The following is a 23,908-nucleotide window of genomic DNA, read 5'->3' as shown; positions in this document are numbered from 1 at the left end:
ATTGACAGTAGTGGGATACATGCTTGCCAGCCTATGGGGTGTGAGATACATATTATATAAGTAATTGAATTGGGTATACTTCAATCTGGGTTTGGTCGATATAGTTTTTGGGTGCTTGAGACATTGCATCCATTGCTTATCAGAGAGAGTGGTGTACAGCTTGTCATCCCAGTATGCACGGAGTATTGTCAGTGCGGGTGGACCGTCCAGTCTAATAGAGGTGTAAATGGGCGTTACGGCAGGTCTACCCCGTCCGCGCGTTAGCAGGTGTGATTTGGGCGGTTTTGCGTGGTTGTTGTCCCACGCTCTTAAGGAGTGATGTGTAAGCAAGACGTGTAGCAGGAAGGAGCCCTGCGGTACCACTAACTCCTCGAATATTTGTAGTTGTGAATCTACATACATGTCTACCCATGTGTCCAAACCCTTCTCCCTCCAGGGCCCCATTTCCGGGCATCCATGACAGACGAAAGTGCCCGGGAGTACATCTAAGGGTAGGTCAGGGGCATTTGGTGCGAACCGGCCTTTGGGCAGCACGTATCTGGACCAGCTCCGCCTAGCCATTGCCATAAGGGTGCTACCTTGGTGTTTCTGGGTCAAAGTAGTTGTATCTGTCATCCACTCCAGTAATACTGGGGGATCCCAGGACAGGGCCGCCATGACCAACTCAGTGAGGTTACTCTTAGCCAGCCATCTCATTGGCCATTGTATTTGTGCTGCAGCATAATCTCGCTCATAGATTGGGGCGCCTAAGCAGCAATCGGATAGCGGCAGATATCCCCCAAATCAGAGAGACTAAAAAGGATTCCAGCTCCTTAAATAATTTCCGGGGCAGGCGGTGGGGGAGTGTGTAAAAGAAGTACAAAAGGCGCTGGAGTACCAGCATCTTGGAGATAGCCACCCTTCCCATGGGAGACAAGGGGAGACCCAGCTAGAGTGGGAGAGTCGAGCAGGCCCTGGTAATGGCTGGACCTAGGTTGCCGTCGATAGTGTCTATCCCTGAATGGTAAACCTGGACCCCCAAGTATTTAAAAGTGTCAAACGCCCATGCCAACAGTGTACTCAGAGCTGCCAGTATTTGGGCTGGCAACATAGGTGTCATTGGAAACACCACCGAGTTAGACCAATTGACTCAGAGTCCGTAGACCTGTGGATGCTCATTGAAGAGGTCCATTATCAACTGCAGTACCTCAGTCCGGCCGCGCAGATAGGTTAACGCGCTGTCGGCGGACAGTGACACTATGTTTCACCGGCAATCCAACTGTGGGCCCCAGTCCATGACCCGTTATCACAGCCTACATGCCAAAGGCTCCATGGCCAAGGCAAAGAGAATCGGTGACAGGAGGCAACCTTGGCATGTACCTTGCACCATCGGTAAAGATGAGGAGACTGTGCGACCCATCTTCACCCTAGCTTGTGGTTTGAAGTACAGCAATCGTATCCACTGTGTGAGGTTTTGGGCGATGCCCAATCCTGTTGGCACCGCCAGCAGATAATCCCAGCTCAAAGTGTTGAACGCCTTTTCGATGTCTAAGGATGCTATCCAGGACATCTCCGTCTCTCTCCTCGCCCACTCCAACAGTACAAACAGATGATGCAGATTCAGGCCAGTGTTTCACCCTAGTATAAAGCCATTCTGGTCCTCATGGACCAATATGGGGAGAGCCGCAATCAACCTGTTCGCCAGTTCAACATCGACAAAGGGCAATATCAGGCACTTTGAAGAGGGTCGCGGCCTGGCTTCAGCAGAATCGCTATGTGGCAGTCCTAGTAAATATCCCCCCGTGCAACCGGTCAAAAGGAAACCTATGACACATTAAAGAATAGAGTGGTACATTGGCTCAATAAGAACTGTCGGTACCCGGTGGCAGGTGCTGACCAGATACTTTTGACACAAAGAGTGAGATGGCTTGGCTCTTTACAGAAGAATCTTAAAGGAGATTGTATAATTATTAACTTTAGAAATCCAAGCTGGGCAAGAAATACCCTAGCTAGGGCAACTCCACCAACTCAGTTGGATCTGAATGTGTTGTTTCAACCTCTTGGCTTCTTTTATAGGCACCTAAGGCCGACCCAATACGTGGAGAGCATTACTGGTAGCTTATGTATGACGCCAGACTTAGAAATCCGGTACAAAAGGGGGTGGTGATGGACGGAGCATCCGAATCAATCAAACACTCCCACCCAGTCAAAAGATCCGTCTATCACCACCCCCTTTTGTACTGCTTTTGGCCGCCATAAGTGTGGCAGGGTATGCTCAGACGTGGGTCCCTTGCTCACTTTGCCACTGGATTCAAGCAAGCCGGGCTGAAGACGACTGGAATGCCAGAAACCGGTCTTCGGAAGCTTGTTTCCGGTCCAGGGAAGACATGGCTTGGCAGTTCGGGCTAGACTGTTCCCAAGAGGCACAGGGTCAGACTGATTTGCATATAGCCATGTCTGAACTGGGGTGGCAGAGTGGGCTAAAGAACGGTGATGGATTAAACCCAGATCTTTTGACCGGGTGTGAGTGTTTGATTGATTCAGATGCTCCGTCCATCACTGCCCCCTTTTGTACCGCTTTTGGCCGCCATAAGTGTGGCAGGGCATGCTCAGACGTGAGTCCCTTGCTCACTTTGCCACTGGATTCAAGCAAGCCGGGCTGAAGACGGCTGGAATGCCAGAAACGGGTCCTCGGAAGCTTGTTTCCGGTCCAGGGAAGACATGGCTTGGCAGTTCGGGCTGGACTGTTCCCATGAGGCACAGGGTCAGACTGATTTGCATATAGCCATGTCTGAACTGGGGTGGCAGAGTGGGCTAAAGAACGGTGATGGATTAAACCCAGATCTTTTGACTGGGTGTGAGTGTTTGATTGATTCAGATGCTCCGTCCATCACCACCTCCTTTTGTACAGACTTAGAAATCCATCCTCAATACCTATTGCCTTTCTCAAATAGATACCAAGCCCTGAGCACCCTGCAAGAAAATGATTGACATGAATCCGACCATTTCCTTACAGCTACGACCATAAACCCTAAAGATGGGAAATTCGATCATGGTGGGGAGTATTTAGATGTTATTACTCTACCCTATAAAGATCTGGGTACTGACCCACCATTTACAGAGAATGTCATCTTAGCTCCTATTAATCAACATGAGGATTGTGTGAGTGAGTTTTCCACTGTTAACCCAAGGCTCGAAATAGATAATGGATAAAAAAAAGGCACCTTGGAATATTGCTGATCTAATAAGTAAACAGGACTCCCTAGGATGGTATGATTTTATTAATGAACTTGACATGATTTGTGTACAAGAAACTTGGTGTGCCTATCCTATTTATATTGAAGGGTTTCCTTCACATTGGTTACCGGCAGTACCATTGCCTGCAGGAAGAGCGAAATGGGGGCTCCTGTTTCTTGTTTCAAATTAGTTACCAGTAATTGTAAAAAGAGTTGTCACAATTGAAGTGTATATTCAAATTATATGGTTGCATTCTAAAGGTGCCAAGGATGTGGTTTTGGTTAATTATTATAATAATGTGTTTGATTCAACCCGTAGTAAAATTGTTCTAGAGTTGGATAAGGGGTTAAGTTCTATTAATAATAACATTGTACTTATTTGGGTCATAGATTTTAATATTCATGCAAGCTCTTTGTCGGCCACTCGAGTATGCAGGGTTAAAAATAAAGAAGGGGATGATTATATACATTTCCCACACAATGACTATGGTAGAGCCCTGAACTCAATGATTGGCAAGTTTGATTTAGAATTGCTACAGAGTGCTCACGATATTAATGGTGATCTAATACCAACATTCATAGGTAGGAATGCTGCATCCATCATCGATCATGTGCTAATTTCTTTTAGTGCTAGCAATATGTGTTACACTCAGAGGGTTGTCCAGCTAGCACTGAGAGATCACAACTGTATCATAATGACAGTCCTACTTTGGGACAGAAAGGTTGCAGCCCACCCAAGTACTATAAATATTATCGTGCCTTTTAGACCTAACAGAGTTCATATTAAAAGGGAGGGAGTGGACCCCACAAAAATATTGTATGAAATTGTCACAAAATGTGGTGAGATTTTTTATTGTCTCGATGATGTTGTTAGCTCTACCCAGTTGATAACTAATTTTATTAAAATGAATACTATAATAGATGGGATACTGACCGCGCCCTACCAGAAAAAAATAGGCAATATAGAGGGTGGTTGGTTATACATGCACACAAGCCCTAAATCAATTGAAACAGGCCCTATACTGCAAACCAAGAGATAATGCCCTGATCAAAAACCCAAGGTTTAATTACAAAATTTTCCTTGAGGTTAGGAAAAAGGAATTACAGGAGTCAGCATGGGATAAGTTATCCATGGCACCAGACACTACTAATAGCAAACTTTTTGGGGAAATAGTGAATTTGCCATTTTTGAAGTGGGATTGACTCCCTGAGTGGATATCCCATGTTACATGTGAAGCTTGCGTATATCATTTTTCAAGTATTTCTATTCCACCAGATTATGAACTATCTAGGACATTAGGTGAAACACAGAGGAATTGGCCCATTCTACCATTAAATATTATAACTGAAGAAGTAAAGATGGGTCTGAAGGGAAGCAAGGGGGGGAAAGCCCCCGGCCCAGATAGGGTCTCACTGATGTCTATAAAGCTGAAACAGACTTATGGGGGCCCATTCCTACTAGGGTATTTAATACAGCTGTGACAGAGCATATCCCTCCTTTGTGGGGCCATTCTGTTGATATTCCTATTTTTAAGAAAGGTAATAAGTCAGAGGCAAATAACTACCGCCCCATATTGCTCCTAGATTCCTCAGTAAAGGTGATGAGCAAAGTCCTTCTAGTGAGATTAGAAAAGTGGGTAAATGAAAATGGGATACTTTCCCCAGCACAATATGGTTTTAGGGAAGGTTAGACCATACAGCAATGTATTAACATGGAATTATTAATAGGCAAGTAGACATGCGCTAAAGAAGGGAGATTGTATCTATGCTTTGCAGACCATAGCAGTGCATTCGATCTTGTCGACCATTTAATTCTTTGGCCAATTCTGCTTAATCTTGGCGCACCTAAACCAATTATCTGTTTCCTTGGAAGGCTTTATGAGATATTATCAACTAAGCTGCGATATGGGCAGCTGGGCGAATGGGCGAATTTTGATGTGAAACGAGACATTCACCAGGGCTGTGTTCTGGCCCAACTCCTTTTTTCACTGTTTATTAATGAGGTAGACAAAGTTTTGCAATTGGTTCAAGCAGATGCCCCAAAAATCTCAGGTAGCCCTTGCTATTTGCAGACGATGCTGTGTTGCTCTCTAGGACCCCGGTAGGCCTACAGCGTTTAATCAACAACTTTAGGTATTTTATTGTCGCAAGGAAACTGCTAATCAATTAAACAAAGACATATACCATGGTATGCAGACCTAAATTAAAGAAATACGAAACTTTTTATGTTGATAGTACCCCTGTAGATACTGTTAACCCTTTTTGCTACCTGGGAGTAACTTTTTCAGGTAGTGGGAATGGGTCATATGGATTAATCAATGTTCGATCTAAGATGAATAAGAGTGCATGCAGGGTTTTTAGATTTGCATCAAAATTAGGCAACTGTCCAATCAAGGAAATGTTAGCAATGTACAAGACCAGAACTGTTGCGACTGCCCTATATGGCACAGGGGTGTGGTGTCATAATTGTAGCCAGGTATTGCAGCAAGAAGAAAATTCTTTCTTAAAACGTCTTTTAAGTTTACCCCCCTCAGCATCTATTGAAGTAATCCATCAGGAAGTATGATTATTGTACATAGCAGATTTAGTTGCCCTGCGGCCGTTGCTGTTATGGAGGTCCACTTGGGCCAAAGATTAAACTAATTTTACCAAATCTATTAAGGACTGTCTACTCCTGGATTAAAAAATGTGTATTCCCTGGTTAAGATATATTAGCGATATATAGCAAATTAGTTAATTTATACATCCAAATGAATCCTGGGCAGGTGATTACCCTAACTAAACAGGTAATTAAGGATGCCTTTCTTATTTATGAAACAGAAACTCGTATGAGAATGGTAGGGATACAATCAACTTTTATATTCTATCAATCAATAGAATCTACAATGGAAGTTCAAGATTATTTGACACAGGTGACTATGCCAACACATCATTTTGTATTGATCAGACTGAGATTAGGAATAGTACATCATCTAGTCGCTTTCCATGTAATTAAATCATGTCCCTCAGATTTTACCCCCTGCCCTTGCGATGGGCAGTCTAAGCAAAGCACAGTTCTTTTTATGCTTTTTTCTGATTTTTACTTGTATTTTAGGCGTTACTATTTAAAACCACTTTTTTTAAAACTTAGTGTGAGAACGCATAAAGCTGCAATGAAATTACTTGCTGGCCTTAATGATTCTGGGATATGTTTTAATGTTGCGTCATTTATATTAAAAGCCATGAATGCAAGAAAAGGCAGTGTCTTCTGATGAATGATTAATATGTATTTGATATGGAGTGTCTTATGTAATGGCTGTCTGAATCTCTTTTAAATGATTGTTTTTATAAATGTATTTTAAACTTTTAATTGCTTTCATAGTTGTTTGTACATGTTGAATAAAGCTTATATTGATTGATTGTAATGTTAGAAAAAATTAAAAACAAAGAATAGAAAAAAATAGCTTAGCCTGAATCAACCAGTCCTCATTGAAAGGGCTAGACAGGCCTTTTATTCCATCGGGCTTTTCCCCAGACGGTTGGAGCCCTTGGAGGCCAGTTTTGAAAGTTCAGGACTGCTCCTCGTGCCCCGGAGGCACAGGGCGGCTTCAAGAGATGGGAGAGGAGTTGGCCTAACGGCTAGGGAGGTTGACCTAAGGTCTGGGGAACTAGGTTCGAGTCTCAGCAAGGACGCGCAACATCCTGTGATTCTGGGCAAATCACTTAATATCCCTGTGCCTAACAAAAATGAATGTGTCCTCATGTAACGTAACTGGTGCTTGCGTAAAGAGCTCTGATACCAGATACCTTAGGGTCAAGTTTGCGCTATATAAAACTCTGTCAAAACAAAAAAAATAGAAGATATAGAAACAGGGAGGGGAAAGTGGAGAGAAAGATCAGAAAAGGAGGAGCAAGAGGAGTGTGGGAGAATATATGACTGGAAAGAGCAAGGTTATGCGAGGAGAGAAGCGTGTGGAGCTGGTTTGAGCATTTGCCCTCTTGGTTTCCCAGTCCGGCCATGCTTATTGTGCAGCTCCTTGACATTCGACCATTCCTATGTTTTATGTTATAGCACTTAATACCACACAAGAACTCCTCCCTCCCACAGCCAAATGTGGAGGCAAACACACCTCTTTAGGATTCAATTACCATTTTGTTTCTTTCACATTACCTCATATTGGACAGTGTCAAAGAGAAAACACTATACAATTACACTAAGGGAATAAAGCCATCCCCACAACAGTGCTTAATTTGTAAAAATAACTGCTGGGGCCCTCACCAGGAGGCCACTGCCATTTGAACCAGTCATTGCTCTGGCCAGCACTGCTCACAATAGTACCAACACAACTATTAACTATTACACTCCTAAAAGTGTGACTATTCAGACAATTCTAGGCCATCAAAGCTATATGAATGGCATGAGCACTGTTATTGTCATTTTAATGTCTTTTGAATGAACAAGTATCTGTTGTTGCGCTCATCTCTAAATTAGACAGTCAGCGCCACCATGGTACAGACCCTCATAAGTACCAGTGTTGACAATTAAGTGCCGGTGCTGAGCACCGAAAGCCACCGGCTCAAATTAAGCACTGCCCACACTATCTTGATGTTAATTTATAAAAAAATCACTATTTAAATTCAAACGTGGCTTCGGCACACACCACAAATACAAGGGGATGATGGATGGATCGCTGAAACTTTTGAGACACTCACTCCCAGACTTAGAGCTGGGTTGAACAGATCATCGCTCTTTAGCTCACTTCGCGACCCCAGTTCAGACCCAGCTATATGCCAATCAGGCTTGACCCTGAGCCCCATGGGAACAGTCCAGCCCGAACTGCCAAGCCAGGTGTTCCCTGGACCGGAAACAAGCATCCTTGGACCGATTTCGGGGTAACGTCCCTCATCAGCCAGGCTAGCTTGAATTTAGTGGTAAAGTGAGCAAAGGACCCAAGTCAAAGCACACTCTGCCGACCTAGGGCAAACAAGCAAACACAAGGAGATGATGGACGGAGGGCTGAAACTTTTTGTGTATGAGGAAAAGGTGAAGTTGAAACTTGTATGGGAATTTACACTTTACGTCATGAGGGGCAGTAGGAATGATAGCCAGTCAATGAGTGCCTTAAATTATAGGTAATATGGCCACTAAGAACATCATTGGTCTATTAATCATCAGTGATCAAAGCTGACGTGCTTACGCAAAACGCTTGCTCAGCGCCCTTGGCATGGTAGACATGTGAAGCATTACTTGTTATGAGAAGTCTGACACATTTTAGTAAATGGAGTAATGGAACAATTTTACAGTGGGTGATATTTCTCTCCCTCTTTACTTATTTTTCTCAAGGATCTCTTTACATAAGTTAAGAACGGAGAACGGAGAAAGGTGTGCCTCCTAGCTACCAGCGTTTTGTATGAAGTGCACAAATTTATCACAGACACTTGGGTCTCTTCAGATATTCAGAAACTGTCCTCCAGAGTAGCATGACTTGACCCTGAAGTATTGGAATACTCATTTAGGTTACCTTTAGAACCACTTATGAAGCAGTTTTTGCTTTAAAGCACTGTGTTGTGAATTACACTGTTGTCCCAAAACGTTCTTGGATGGAGAAATTCCTACTCCACCCAAAAAAAAAAAAAACGAAAGTCCACTGGATAAATGTTGATTCGCTTTGTCCGCTTGTCCACCAGTGAAGCTTTTTATTACCACAAATTTCCCATCACACAGCTACGCATTCATGTAGTACTAGCGACTCACATCTAGGGTATTATACCTGACAAATGGCACAGATCAACCTAAGATAATACACTGTCAACGAATTGAGGTATACGGCTGAAGCTGCATAATGCCAGGGTCATTAAGACAGAAGGGGTCATTCTGAGCAGGCTCTGGAAGCCTCGCTTCTGCTGAAGATGGGAGATGCTACGACGAGCACGGAATGTTTAACCACGTCATTTCGAATAATCCATGATTTTTTATGAACTTTTGGAACCTCCCTTTTGCTTCAATGTGTGTGCAAGCAGATGTTAGCTGCCTAGAGCGGGAAACATCCTTAACAACGCGGGCATTACACCGCGCTGCTATTACGACGCTGCCTTTACAACGCAAGTCGTTACGACGACTTGCGCTGGAGGGCGCTATTGGATAGGGAATAGTTAATTTTCTATTCCAACACCTTCCCTACTGTAACGTGGGCTGGAGTTGGAATAGAAAATTAAACTATTCCACTATCCAGCCCAAGTCGTTGTAACGACTTGCGTTGTAAAAACAGCGTTGTAACGGCACTCGGTGTAAAAGCCCGCGTTGTAATGCCGTACATCCGCCTAGAGCATGCCATCAGGGAGGACCTGTGCACTGTAGCCGTGGAAAGAGAAGTGTCACACAAGTTACTTACCTTTGGTAACAATATATCTGTAAGAAACAGTGGTTAGTATTAGATTCCTTACCTTAGAATATCCCCAGGCATCAGACTGGATCCGGAAACTTTTGCGTAGCAGTACCCTTGAGCGTCGGTAGGCGTCGTCTGCGGCTCCGCGTCCGTCGTCGGTGTCGTTGGTGCTGGGATGACGTCGCCGGAGTACTTAGACGCCGCCCTCAGGCGCTGACGTCAGTTCTTATACATAGCTTTTCCGCGCCATGATAAAAAACAACACTGGTGCCATGAAACTAGGGCCCTGAAAGGGGATGAACTTAACCCTAGAGATCGGTTTGCAGAACGGGGAGGGTGGGTGGGGCGGTAAGGAATCTAATACTAACTACTGTTTCTTGCAGATATATCGTTACCGAAGATAAGTAACTTGTGCATCTGAAAGAAACAGGTTAGTATTAGATTCCTTACCTTAGAATAGATACCCCAGCAATACCAACCCCGGTGGTGGGTCTGCGAACCGATGATCACACAAGAAAGTCCTGGAGAACGGAACGGCCGAAAAAAGCCATCTCTCCGGACTTGGATGTCCAGGCAGTAGTGTCTTGCAAATGTGTGCAGCGAGGCCCATGTTGCTGCCTGACAGATGTCCTGCAAGGGGACTCCCTGGCCCAGGGCAGTAGTAGTCACTGTCGCCCTAGTGGAATGGGCCCTCAGCCCAACAGGAGGCTCCTTTTTAGCCAAAGAGTAGCTTACCTAGAAGCACAACACGACCCATCGAGAGATGATTCGCTTGTGCACCATCCAACCTTTCTTAGCGCCCACGTAACCAACAAAGAATGGTCATCCACCCGGAACTGGCGTGTGCAAAATGGAATGAGATCGCACGTTTTGGGTCCAGACGGTGGAGCCTCTCTTCCTCTTTCGAGCGATGCGGAGGCGGAAAGAAGGTGGGCAAGGTGATGGTGCCCGATGTGGAAGGCTGTGACTACTTTGGGCAGGAAAGAGGGTCGCGTCCGCAACACAACTTTGTCTGGACAGAAAGGAAGGGAGGTTTAGAGGAAAGAGCCTGGAGCTCATTCACCCTCCTGGAAGAGGTGATGGCAACCAGGAAAGCAGTTTTCGGAGTAAGGAGACGAAGAGGAAAGTTATGAAGTGGCTCGAAAGGAGCACACATTAGATAGTTCAGAACAAGGTTCAAGTCCCACTGAGGCATCACAAAAGGAACAGGAGGAAACATATGAGTGATGCCCTTCAAGAACCTATTTACAACTGGGGACTTGAACAAAGAGGGCTGATCAGGGAGCCTTAAGAAGGCGGAAATGGCAGAGAGGTAGGCCTTGACAGTGCCCAGAGCAGAGCCCTGCTGGGCAAGAGAAAGAAGAAAGAGAAGAACCTCTGAAAGAGGGGCAGAAAGGGGATCCACAGCCTTTACTGTGCACCATGCCACAAATTTGTTCCACCTGCAGGCTTATACCGATTTCGTGGAGGGACGCCTGGCTGCCAGAATCACATTACAAACTTTAGGAGGCAAGTCAAATGGCCTCAACTGCCGCTTCTCAATCTCCACGCATGTAAGTGGAGACTGGACAGGTTCGGGTGGAGGACCGTCCCCTGCTGCTGCGACAGAAGGTCCTCCTGAAGAGGCAGACGAATCGGGGGATCGACAGACATGCTGATTAGGTCGGGATACCAGTATTTCGTGCCCAGTCCGGAGCCACAAGGATAACTTGGGCCCGGTCGCGTCTGATCTTCTTCAGCACTCTGGGCAGAAGTGGTATAAGCGAAAGGTGTACAACAGACCGCAGCTCCACTCGCGATGAAAAGCGTCTCCGAGCGAGCGCCGCCTTGGAAATTCCAACGCGCGGAACTGATGACATTGCGCCTTCTCTTCTGTGGCAAATAGATCTAACCAAGGCTCTCCCCACAGCTGAAAGAGGCCTTGCGCCACGTCCGAGTTCAGACGCCATTCGTGATCCATCATGCACCGACGGCCGAGTTCGTCCGCCCCGGCGTTCAGGGAACCTGCCAGGTGTTGAACCCCCAGGGTCATGCCCTGATGTTCCAGCCACTGCCAGAGGGGCAGAGACTCCTGGCATAGGGTCCACGACCCCACCCGGCCCTGTTTGTTGGAGTACCACATGGCGGTAGTGTTGTCTGTGAACACCTGCACTACACTCCCCCCGACAGAAGGGAGGAATGCCTTCAGTGCAAGCCGGATCGCCCGCAGCTCCAGAAGGTTGATGTGGAGCCGGGACTCCACCGGAGACCAGAGGTCTCTGATCTCCGCCTCTCCCATGTGGCCCTCCCAGACCTGGAGGGACGCGTCCATCACAACTACGTGCTCCAGTTGGGGTAGGGTGAGGGATCTGCTGCTGACCCAATCGCGGTCCGTGAGCCACCACTGCAACTGTCTTGCAGTGCCCTCCGAGATCAAGACATGGTCGGACAAGTTTCCCACTGCAGAGCCCTCATCCGCCACCTGGCGTGATGCACCAGAAGGATGCAGGAGGCCATCAGCACCAGAAGCCGCAGCGTCAACCTGACCGAGACTCAGGATAACGGCTGAAAGATCGGAAGCAGAGCCTGAATATCCCAAACCCGCTGTTCGGGAGGATAAACCCGAAACTGCGCTGAATCTAGAACCGCTCCAATGAAGACGAGCTTCTGAGAGGGACACAGGTGTGACTTAAGCACATTGATGGAGAACCTCAGCAGGTGCAGGAGGTCGGCCGTAGTCTGGAGGTGGCTGACGACTGTCTGGGGCGAGCCCGCCTTTAACAACCAGTCGTCGAGGTAGGGGAAGACTGAAACCCCTAACCGGCGCAGATGAGCTGCGACCACCGCCATCACTTTCGTGAACAGCCGAGGGGCGCTGGTAAGGCCAAAGTGAAGCACGGTAAACTGAAAGTGCTTGTGGCCTACCGTAAACCGCAGGTAACGCCGTTGGGCCGGCAGGACGGGGATGTGAAAATAAGCATCCTGCAAGTCAAAAGCTACCATCCAGTCTCCCGGGTCCAGGGCAGCTAAGACCTGAGCCAAAGTCAGCATCTTGAACTTCTCCTTCCGGAGGAAGCTGTTGACGTTCCGCAGGTCCAAGATAGGGCGTAGGCCCCCTTTGTCCTTCTTGGGAACCAGAAAGTAGTGGGAGTAACAACCACACCCTACTTCTGGCCCAGGAACGCGCTTGATGGCCCCCTTGGCCAAGAGGGCCGATACTTCCTCTTGCAGAAGTTGCAAGTGATCCCCCGATACGCGGTGGTACTGCGGTGGCATGGCTGGAGGGGTCGCCTTGAAGGGGGGGCGGGAGTAGCGCCTTCGGTCGATTTGCAGCACCCACCTGTCCGATGTGACGGTGCGCCAGTGGAGGAGGTGATGGCAAACCCTGCCCCCCACCAGCGTCACATGGGCATGAAAGCTCAGACTACGAGGGTTTCGAGGCGGATGTTGCAGGGGTAGGTGTGGACTGACCTCGCTGTTGTCCCCAACCACCGCCACGCGGTTACCACGTTCCCCCACCGCGCTAGATGTTAGTCTGCGGCCCATGGCTGGCAGGACGTGTGTGGCCACGAAAAGAGTGAAAGGCAACAGTTTGCTGGCGCGGGCCGAGAGGCCCAAGGACTTGGCCATAGCACTAGAGTCCTTAAAGCGCTCAAGCACACTGTCTGCCTTGTCGCCAAAGAGGCGACGGCCATCAAACGGCATGTCCATAAGGGTGTTTTGGACATCAGCCTAAAAGTTGGCGGACCTCAGCCAGGCGTGGCGACGAATCGCCACCGTCGTTGCCATCGCCCTGCCCAGCGAGTCCGTGGTATCCAGCCCAAACCGGATGGAATACCGTGCCGCATCTCGACCCTCCACAAGGGCTTGGGTGAGTTTAGTCTGGACCCTCTCCGGACATTCTGGCAGCATGTCCCACAGAGAGTGGGTGTAATGGCCCAAGAGGCACGCAGTGTTGACTGACCGCAACCCCAAACTAATGGAGGAGAACATATTTTTACCATACTGTTCGTACCTCTTGAATTCCCGATCGGGGGGAGCCGTCAGGAATGCGGTCTGGGAATTAGATGCCTGGATGACAAGGCTCTCGGTGGTGGGGTGGGTGGACAGTAAGCAAGGGTCGCCCGGAGCCGGGCGGTGGCGCCTGACCACGTTCCTATCTACAGGCAGACCTGTAGCGGGCTTGGACTAAGTGCCCAGAAGAACGTCTGACAAGGCCTCATTAAACGGCAGCAGAGGCTCAGCCGAGCTTACCTGCAGTTTAAAGACCTCAGTGAGGAGGTTAGTCCTCACGGCGTGATGGGGAGCTCAAGGCCCAAAGCCTTGGCAACCTGCGTCAGCACCACACTATAGGCAGCCCCCTCCTCCGTAGCCAAGGTAGGAGGGGAGAGAGATCTAGTGTCGGGCGAAGTGTCCAGACCACTGCCCTCCCCTATCTCACCTGCCCAGTCCTGAGAAGGCTGGCAATCACATGCCAGAGGGTCCTCGGACCCCTCCCAATCCTCCTCGCCACCCATCTCCTGATACTTATGGTCAAAGGATGGGGCCGGGTTGTAGAAGTAGAAATCTCCTAGCGGCGTCAAATACAGCACTGAGCGGCGCCGCTCCGACGCCAGACCCGAATCAAGGGTAAGACTGGGGACGGCGTCGTCCTGTGACGGCACCGGGGGCGACACCCTGGGGGCCACAGCCGGCGAGGTCGTGAGGTCGACCCGCGATGACCCGGATCTGGAGCCGGATCCGGCAGGGCCCTGCAGAGCTGGGATCGAAGTCACCGACGGCACAGGGGCCGAAGCACCTGGCCCGCTTGGGGACCTAGTCGGGGCCGCTTGGCCCGAAGGCGCAGCGCAACCCGATGGAGGAGTGAGCGACCTCATGGCCACGAGGAAGGCCTCGATCTCCTTCAGCGTCGAGTGCTGCCCAGGGACCGGCGGGTATGGAGCAGGCAGTGATGCCTGCGGCTCTGGCGGAGCCGCGGGGGCAGTGTCGCCTGAACACCCGGCCGCATCGCGCGAGTGTCGGTGGGAGTCAGAAGAGCGATGTCGCCTCTTCGACTTCTTGTGCCTCTTACCTGAGGACTTTGAGCCCGAAGACTGGTGACGACTCCCGGAACTGTGTTGACTCCGGCCCCGCGACCGGTCCCTCGACCTCCTTCCGGACCGGGACCTCGAGCGGCTTGGGGCTGACTGCCGGAGCTCGAGTCTCTTGCGAGACCGCTCCCTTCTAGCTTTGGACGTCAGGGCCCAGCAGTCGGAGCAGGACTTGTCGTCGTGGTCGGGGCCCAGACAGTAAAGGCACCGGCGATGGGGGTCGGTAACCGACATCAGTCGGTTGCAATCGACGCAGGGCTTGAACCCGGGCATCCCTACCGGCACCGTCGGAGTCGTAAGACTTCAAAAGATGATCAAAAAGGATCGAAAAAGTTAGTAAAAAATTGACTGAGGTCCAACTTTTTTCGGATCGGCGCTTGCTGGCGCGGAAAAAAGAAGAACTGACGTCAGCGCGCAAGGGCGGCGTCTAAGTACTCCGGCGGCGTCATCCCGGCGCCAACGACGGAAGCTACTTACCTTTGGTAACGTTATATCTGTAAGAAACAGTAGTTAGTATTAGATTCCTTACCACCCCACCCATCCTCCCCGTTCTGCAAACCGATATCTAGGGTTAAGGTAATCCCCTTTCAGGGCCCTAGTTTCATGGCACCAGTGTTGGTTTTTATCATGGCTCTGCGTTTCTCGCGCAGAAAAGCTATGTATAAGAACTGACGCCAGCGATTGAGGGCGGCGTCCAAGTACTCCGGCAACGTCATCCAGGCGCCGACGACGGACGCGGAGCCGCAGATGACGCCTACCGACGCACAAGGGTACAGCTACGCAAAAGTTTCCGGATCCAGACTGACGCCTGGGGATATTCTAAGGTAAGGAATCTAATACTAACCTGTATCTTTCAGATTTATATTTTTGCTGGACAGAGCTCTTCTCTTTACCAATCAAACAGGTAAAACCATGCACACAGTAGCAACAAGGAAGAAACAGGCCTGCTGAGAGACAGATTTGACACCCTACATGTATCACCACCGTTCACGACCACAGCATTAGGGGCGTGGCTATTGGCTGACTAGAGTCGCTGCTCTTATCTTTGGAGGTGGAGCTAGAATATCCAGACAGGCAGTGCCGCATTAAACCCTGTGGTGGCCCCTAGGCCGTCAAAATTTCGGAGCATCCTTTTCAAACTATCTCCTAATATCAAATACACCAGATTTTTTTTACAAACTGACATCCGCCAGGAGATGAGCTTTTAATAGAAAAACTGTTATGTGAATCTGATGTCTCTGGTTTATGTAATTTAAGCTGTATTTTGTCCCTAAAATGAGTGGCGCCCATAGGCCAGTGCCTACTTTGCCTATTTGGTAATCCGGAACTGCAGCCAGGTCACAGCCTTATAAAAGATCTCTCTGAGGTCCCCATAGTGACCCTGCCCCTAACACGTACCCCTGTCATGATGCAGGCTAGCTGAGGAGGGTCTACTCTTGTGTGGCCCCTGCAGGACTGCCTACATATAACCACGAAGTGGGCATGTCTACGCACCTATTTATTTAGAATTACCTTTAAATACCTATCCAGATCTGATTGATGTTTTGATAACATTTAGTTGAATCTCTCTGTGCAAGAATTAACCTGGGCAGATAGTCAACCTTCCCTCTCCCTCCTGTATATTTTATTTACTTTTTATCTCGTTTTGACTATCGCTATTGAACCTATGCGCTTTAAAACACATTAATTGTTGTCACACATTTTTGCAATTCGTTCTTGGTGAAACCACACGCCCCATCTGTAAAACTTCGTTTAAATTCTATTTAACTTACAACGTTAAAAATGTAACACGGCAAAAAAAAACACTATGCTCCACTGACTACAAACAAAAATCCCTCATGGATACTCCCCAAATTCCTGCAAAGTTGTCTTTAAATTTTATCATTCCCAGTGCTAATTTATTGATGAAATGTGCTTCAAAATGCACCATTTGCACGAATTCCCACAACTGTTTATAGATTTATTGGTTCTTTAAAATATAAATATATAGTATTTTCCTGAAAAATGTTACTGGGAAAACATCGGTGCTATTTTTTTCATTTCTGTAGTCATTACTGGGGGCCATGTATCCATAAACATGTATTGTTGGCTACGTGCCTGGTTTATGAAATTACAAACCATATGCATAATTACTGTTTCCAATGTCACAATACTCTACACTTCTGTTGCATATTCTGCTCATACTCATTGTCAAAGGATGGGGCACTTCTGTTGTTTCATAAGTGATATTTATTTTCAATATATCCAATAACCAAGATGATGCCTTACCACAAACGGTTGAAGGACAAAAAAGCAGAACACGGTAGAAAAGCATAATGCGTGGAGCCAAAGAATACATTTTGTAGATCCAAATCTGTATAATAAGATAAAAAACAGATAGATTTATATTAACATGTAAAATATTGCCCGAAACAGTTAAATATGTTTTTCACTATATAACAAAAACTGTAAATGTAGAGCATTATTTTTTACATCTGCTCCATCGTTAAAATAAAAACGTTCTTAAACAATTTATCATTTTTAGACAATACAATGTGTGTGTATACGCTTCATCACGTTGTGAACATAAAATATAGATACAATAAAGTAGCATTTTTTCTAGCACACATTAGAATATTGGAACGTCATGCTTACATTTCACCTACCTCTGCAAACGGCTGAGGTAAAATTAGCGTTGTGGTGAGGAACTACCTTCATGAAATGTATCAATGAATTTTTTTCCAAAGTATGACTTGCACCTTGCGAGCTTTTCGTGAGAGAAGATGAATATAGAGCTCACACATTCACCTAACTCTCTTATCCTAGTTTCATAGGATTGGAAGGAAAAGACTAGAGCTGAAAGCCGGAGTAAGTAAGCAAGTTGAAAAGAACTGTTGTGTTGAGGTAGTTCACACCCAAAAGAATGTTCAAAAAGACTAACATTAACGACACCACACGATTCAATCCTTCATGCTATTCAAAGCTGGATGTCTGGTTCCTGCCTGACGAAAATGGACGTTGGTCTCATTGGTGCTACTGTGCGACCTGTGCTCCTGTGCGACCCTAGCGCATGCAAGGATGTCCTACCCGACCGTCAGTGTCTTCTCTCACTGACTCACATGAATTCGCTGAGGTCAGTCTGAATATCAGGAAACCGCGACGCCTCCATACCATCAGGAGAACAGGAAATGCAAACAATCCATTATGTGCAGCTGGGTTTTAGTAGTTGGGTGGACTAACATTCTTATAAAGTGTTTAGGATAAAACTGCGGTCCTCCACTTCAAATACTCATGACCCAAAAACCAGCTAGCTTGAGATGGGGCCCCACCCTCTACCTCACAATCTTAAGAACTGAGGGGGCAGATCCTGTGCGTTTTTGCTAAGTCAGCAATAAAGGAGTCAGAGCAGACATTCATTGAGCGAACCAGGTGCAGGAGTGCCACATCAGTAGAGCCAGTTAGGTCAAACTAATAGGTGTGCTTTTCTAATGCGAGTGCCAGGATGTTTCTCTTTCCCAATGTTTGTCTGTAAAGAATTGTTTTTAAAAATAAGTAAAAGAAAATAAATACTGGAGGAAGAGTGAACAGATCTTATGGTATCTCAAAAGAATACATTGAATTCAAGGTTTTCAATCTTTATCAATTTTGTTGTTTACATTTTAATTACTTTCACTCAGGAAACTAAACGACATTTTCAAAGAATTAGAAAGTGGTAGAATGTAAAGGGAAACATTTCCCAAGATTTACTTTCGGCTGTGGACCTTGGAACAGATTTATGGGCCTCCAGGAGAAGTGTCATGCTAAGTACAATTTAGGAATCCTCTTTCATGGAACACCAATTTAAAGTTCTACTTGATGATTTACTGATCATTTAATTGACAACAATGTAACATGCAGGCAAACTATCTCTTTATTGGTCTCAACAAATAGGAGAACCTGCTCCCTCTCACAGCTTCAGATACAAAAGGCCCAGACGGAACACTCAAGAAAGCGACCAGTTAAATCTACACCCTGCAACTCTAGAATAAATGTCCTCTATGCGACACACTTTTCCTCACTCTAATATTACAGAAAATAGCAAAAGACTACCTTTTCATAATATTCTTGACACCTACTGACTCCAGGCCTGCTGTTGTGTACTCACTAATGTGCCTCATTTAATCTGCTTTCACCACAATCACCCACAAAACCCAATACACTGTTCAAGCTGCCCTGCGCTCTATGAAAACCCTTACGTGCACTCTGTAATCAAGGCATCTGGGCTGTATCTCAATGTTACTCTTTACTCCGAATGCGGATCAAGGTTCTACAAATGACTTCCACTCCAGCTAAAAAAAAAAAAGAATGAATTTTCTTGAATTTGGCTAAGCTTTAAGGTTATGTCGATGTTAATCAGTGCTGTTCTGCTACTGCACCACTCCAGAAAGCCAACAATGCAAGCTAGTTAAGGTACATTTAACAGCTTTACATAGGCTGACTGATGAGCCTTTTGGAATATTAGTCAGTGAATAGTCTTTGTTCAGCTTAAAAAGCTATAAAAGATTAAAACAAAATATACGTAGCTGTTCTGGAAATAAGGACTGCATAATCAGGGTACAATAGGATTGGGTTCAGACACTTTCCAATCCGATGTAGATCTGTCGCCTCCTTTAACAAAAAGCTATAAACCTCATTTATATGAAGCAAAAAAAGAAAGGAGGTCAAAATACACTCCCACCGTACACCTCCGTGTTATAATTGAAGGGGTGGTTTCACCTGAGGGCCCCTAACGGACCATTATGGAAGTTTCCCAGGGCATACGTCTTATCATGGACATCCATTGGTTTTAGTATGTCCCATAGTTTAGTATGATTTACCAGGTCGAAAGCACTGGAAAGGTCTGGTCTATAAAAGGCAGGTGGAGACCCATTCTTTGCCATCACATATTTTCCTACAAAAAGCTACATATTGAAACATTGTTCCATAGTACTGATCCCAGGGTAAACACCAAACTGTAGTCCCGATAAAATGTTGTTTTCATCTGCCCATGCTTCCACACCAGAGAGAAGGCCCTGTTCTAAACTTTTACTTCTAGAATCAATAAATGATATAGGATGGTAGCAACTAGGAGAACACCGGTCCCCCTTCGTGAAAATGGGGACTATTGTTGTGACCCTCCATTAACCTGGGAGTTGACCCGTTACTGCAGCTGTCAATACTATAGTTATAAGGAGGGGCCCATAACGTAATATTTGCCTTAAAAATGTCCAAGGGACAAAATTGGTGCCCGGGTTTTCCCTGTAAAACACCTTTGAATTGCCCAAGCCACCTCCTCGACACCTATTGAGTTACAAAAGGCTTGTATATATGTAGTAACCAAGGACCCATCTCACTCTGTTTCCAGGGTAAAATTATATACTTGTTTTGTTTGGAAAATGTCAGAATAATGATTCACCCAGGATTCAGTAGGGATTACCACAAACACTTAAGCCACTGAACTCAGACCGCAATATTAAAATCCTCTACCCATTTTAAGAACAAATGACATAATATTATTTTGGTAGGATTTTTCTAAATAAGACCTCAAATTGATCTTTCACATGGCCAGATCTGTGAATAAAAATCTTATAATAAACATTAGTAAGATATCAAACGGGCCTAGAAGATAAAAAAGGGTGACCAGGAAATGCCATGAGGACCAAACGACTTTAGTCTGAATAAAACTAGATTTAACTGAGACAAAGGTGACCAGGCCTACATTTGCTTTGTCAGATGTTGAGGAGATGACGTGTTGAAAAAAAACATAGCGGCCATCTATGTAAAAATCCTCCCTCAACAAAGTCTCTTGGTAACAAATAATATCAGTCACTGAAAATTGACAATCAAGGTTTTGAATTTCAGAACAAGCACCAACAATATTCCAGGAAATGAGAGTCAAACCCTTGTCAGGCAAAGGAGAGCGGCACAGTGGAACATACACTGAAGGGATAGCAGGGTGAGGAGCTTCCAGCACAATACGAGGTTCAGTGATTGCTTGAATATGGTATTTATCAAGTTTTGGTGAATATAACAGTCAATCATTAGTTTTATATCCATCCAGATGCTCAAAAATATTTGTTGTAGGCACATTAAAGCAACTTCGAAATCCCACTTGGAGATCTTGTCCCGTTCAGAAAGTGGAAGGGTATTAGAAATCAGAGGGATTGGCCTGTAAAATACCCCAAAAGGATGAACCTGAATCTCAGCCCGGTTCATAATGAAATGGCACAAATGTTGTAAAAGGTGCCTTACAAAGCTTGAGTCTTTGAATTTCTCCACAATACCATCTCAATTTGCACTCCTCTTGAGTGAGTCAATAAATCCCACCCTTCTATCTAGGAGAATCTCATTAGGAAACAATACAGGGGCCCAGTTTTGATCCTAGTCCATGCACTGCTTTCCGTTTTAGTGCGGGTCCATCCTCCTTCGATTTGGGGGAAACCATTGAAACTTTGTCCAAGACAACAACATAAGGGGTGCAATCTGGAGGTAAATGCAAGATATCTTTACAATGAGTGACTAAATATCAGAAAGCTCTTTATTCCGATTATTCCACAGGAGTAGATACGAACATCCCAAATCCTCCCTGCAAGTGCCAACACAGATTAGAATTAGATAACCTGTCTCTAGCACCCACCAGGGGGAAAGGGAATGGGACAACAGAGAGACCGCCTCCAGGTTCAACAACTTACCTCAGGCTTCCCTCAACACCAATGATGGTCTAGTATTCTGGGAATTTTCAATGGTAGTCTGTAGTTTAAAATAACAAGAGCACAAAGTTAATACAACCTACCTAGCTTCCTAATGTCTAATTCCATTCTATACAATGCCCTCTTGTTGCATTTGTATATCTTTAATTGCTTGTATGTTCGGTAGTCTGTATTCCATATTCTATGTTCCATTACAGATGCGTTGCAGTCGGGTCATTATTCTCTTGACATCCGGACTCGACAGCATCGCATCTGGATCTTTCCTTCTTGTGGGTTAATACTTTTTAATCTTATTTTACAATTAAACTCCTTTTCAATTTACTTTAAAGACTTATATTGTATTTTTTACAACATAAATATGGCAACGCATCTGGAATGGAACATAGAATATGGAATACAGACTACCGAACATACAAGCAATTAAAGATATACAGATACAACATCTCCTTTCCATAAACAAAAAACACCTCTTCTCTACCTGAATCCTGCATAGGCTAGCCCCTCTCTAGAGATCGTTAAACTGCGTAGTAATATTCTCAATTATCTTCATGAGGTCAAGTAGATATAAAGCATAGATATATTCATACATAATGAACGGTTGATGTTCAAGATAGTTGTCTTTTACGTATTAGAGGTCAACAACATAGTCTCTTGGTCTCAGAATCACTACTCTTACTGTCCTTCAAAGAGAAGTGATGTGTCTTCTTTTTCTCCTAAGGAAGCTACAAGAATGTCTTTTTATTTCGTTGAACTTTGAGACACTGGTCTCTTCTGGCAGTCAAAAAATGGGTGCGCACACCACTCCGAATAACGGAGTCCAAGGGGAAGAATGCGCTGCTATTACTGAGCAGGCACGACAAAAATATACAAGTAATCCTCCTGTAAGGAGACGCAAAACAGGAACACTGCTCTCTCTTCAAGAAATCCATTGAAGTGCAAGGACTTCAACTGCTCGCGCTCAACAAAAGCACTGCCAGGCAATAACGGACCAAAAGATTAGAAGGCTAACCGCAGTCTGCATGGCGGCTGCCATGTTGAGCGAGTGTTTTTCCTTTCAGTGACCAAATAGTGTATAAACCTTTTGCAGCAGGAACCAAGCATGTGGGCTTCACTTTAACCAGTGAGGATATTGAGCCAGGTAGCACCTTTTCTGTCTAAGTGGGTTTACCATTAAGCAGACAATTGATTTCTTGAAAGTACCTCTCTCCAAAGAGTGTCCTCCCGCAAAAGGCTTGTTTGGAAAGGTGTAGAATTGTTTAATGAGTCTTGGTGCATGAACATTTTTAGAGGGCTCCCAGGATCTTTCCTCAGGACTGAAACCTTTCCAGTAAACAAGGAAAAATAGTTTCCCTCTCTTTAGTTTAGAATCTAAAATTGTATTTATTTTATACTCTGAGTGTGAGTCTATTACCACTGGGCCCTGAGGGGTCACAATCCTAACATTTGGAAGACTCTTTTTAAGCAGTGACACATGGAATACTGGGAGGACCTTAACTTGAGAAGGTAGGGAAAGTTTGACAGTCACTGGATTAACTACCTTACAGATCTGAAATGGTCCTAGATACTTGGGTTGGAATGTTTTATTCCCTTTCAGATGCAAATGTTTAGTGGATAACCACAACTTATCTCCTTGGGAATATTCTGGATTGCTTCTCCTTTTTCTATCAGCATATTTTTTATAGGAGACCTTAGCTTTAGTCAAGTGTTCCCTAGCTAATTTATAAGCTTTTGAATTATTTTGCTTAAATCTCCTACTGCTGGAACTGAACTTTCAGATTTTCCCAGAACTACATTTGGATGTCTGCCGAGTTCAGCTAGAATAGGGAAAAACCAGTGGAAGTTTGGACAGCATTGTTGTGTGCAAATTCTGCTGTCCAAAGGCGATTGGGCCAATCACTGTTCTGATCTAAAAGGTTTAGGCGTAAGTATTGTTCAATTTCCTGAATCAATCTTTCTGTCTGGCCATCTGTCTCTGGGTAGTAACTAGTGGAAAATCGAGAATCTATTCTTAACTGCTGCATGAAGGACCTCCAAAATGAAGAAACAAATTGGGTCTCACGGACATAAATCATCACCTCTGGAATACCATGTGCTCTGACAATGTTTTGTGAGAATAGCTGAGCTAATTGAGAATCCCTAGGAACTTTCTTTAGTGGAATGAAATTACTAATTTTGGAGAAGGTATCGACAAATACTAGAATTGTGTCAAAACCTTGACTTGAGGGCAAATCTACGATTAGGTCCATGGTTATTGTGTGCCATGGGTAGGAAACTGTGGGAACGTGTTGAAGCTCTCCAGGGGGTGGTCTATTAGTTTTGCCTTGAATGAATTTTGCACAAGTCTGAACATTTTGCCTTATTTGAGAAGTCATAGCGGGCCACCCAAAAAGTCTTTTTATTAGTTCTGTAGTATTTGAAATTCCTTTGTGACCGGCCAAATGTCTTCATGACAGGCCTCTAGGGCAGCCTTTTGCAATACTAGAGTCGGCAGAAATAAGGCCTCTTGGATATAAGGTAGGTTCTCCTTGGCTTTTCTGTTCTTGTCCTCCTTA

The 23,908-nt window shown here is 45.5% G+C and overlaps 1 protein-coding gene across 1 annotated transcript in view; it reads right to left on the bottom strand.

Annotated features, from left to right (window-relative positions):
• PKD1L1 (polycystin 1 like 1, transient receptor potential channel interacting) overlaps positions 1-23,908 on the bottom strand; it is a 1,739,639-nt gene that overhangs the window by 432,481 nt on the left and 1,283,250 nt on the right. The window contains exon 51 of the mRNA XM_086964902.1: positions 16,918-17,002. Coding sequence (XP_086821028.1) covers positions 16,918-17,002 — 85 coding nt within the window. The remainder of the gene's footprint in view (positions 1-16,917; positions 17,003-23,908) is intronic.

This window comes from Lissotriton vulgaris, chromosome 4_1, assembly GCF_964263255.1.
Source record: "Lissotriton vulgaris chromosome 4_1, aLisVul1.2, whole genome shotgun sequence".
NCBI lineage: Eukaryota > Metazoa > Chordata > Amphibia > Caudata > Salamandridae > Lissotriton > Lissotriton vulgaris.
Note: the sequence above shows the minus strand (reverse complement) of the source record. Positions and strands in the feature narration are given on the sequence as shown.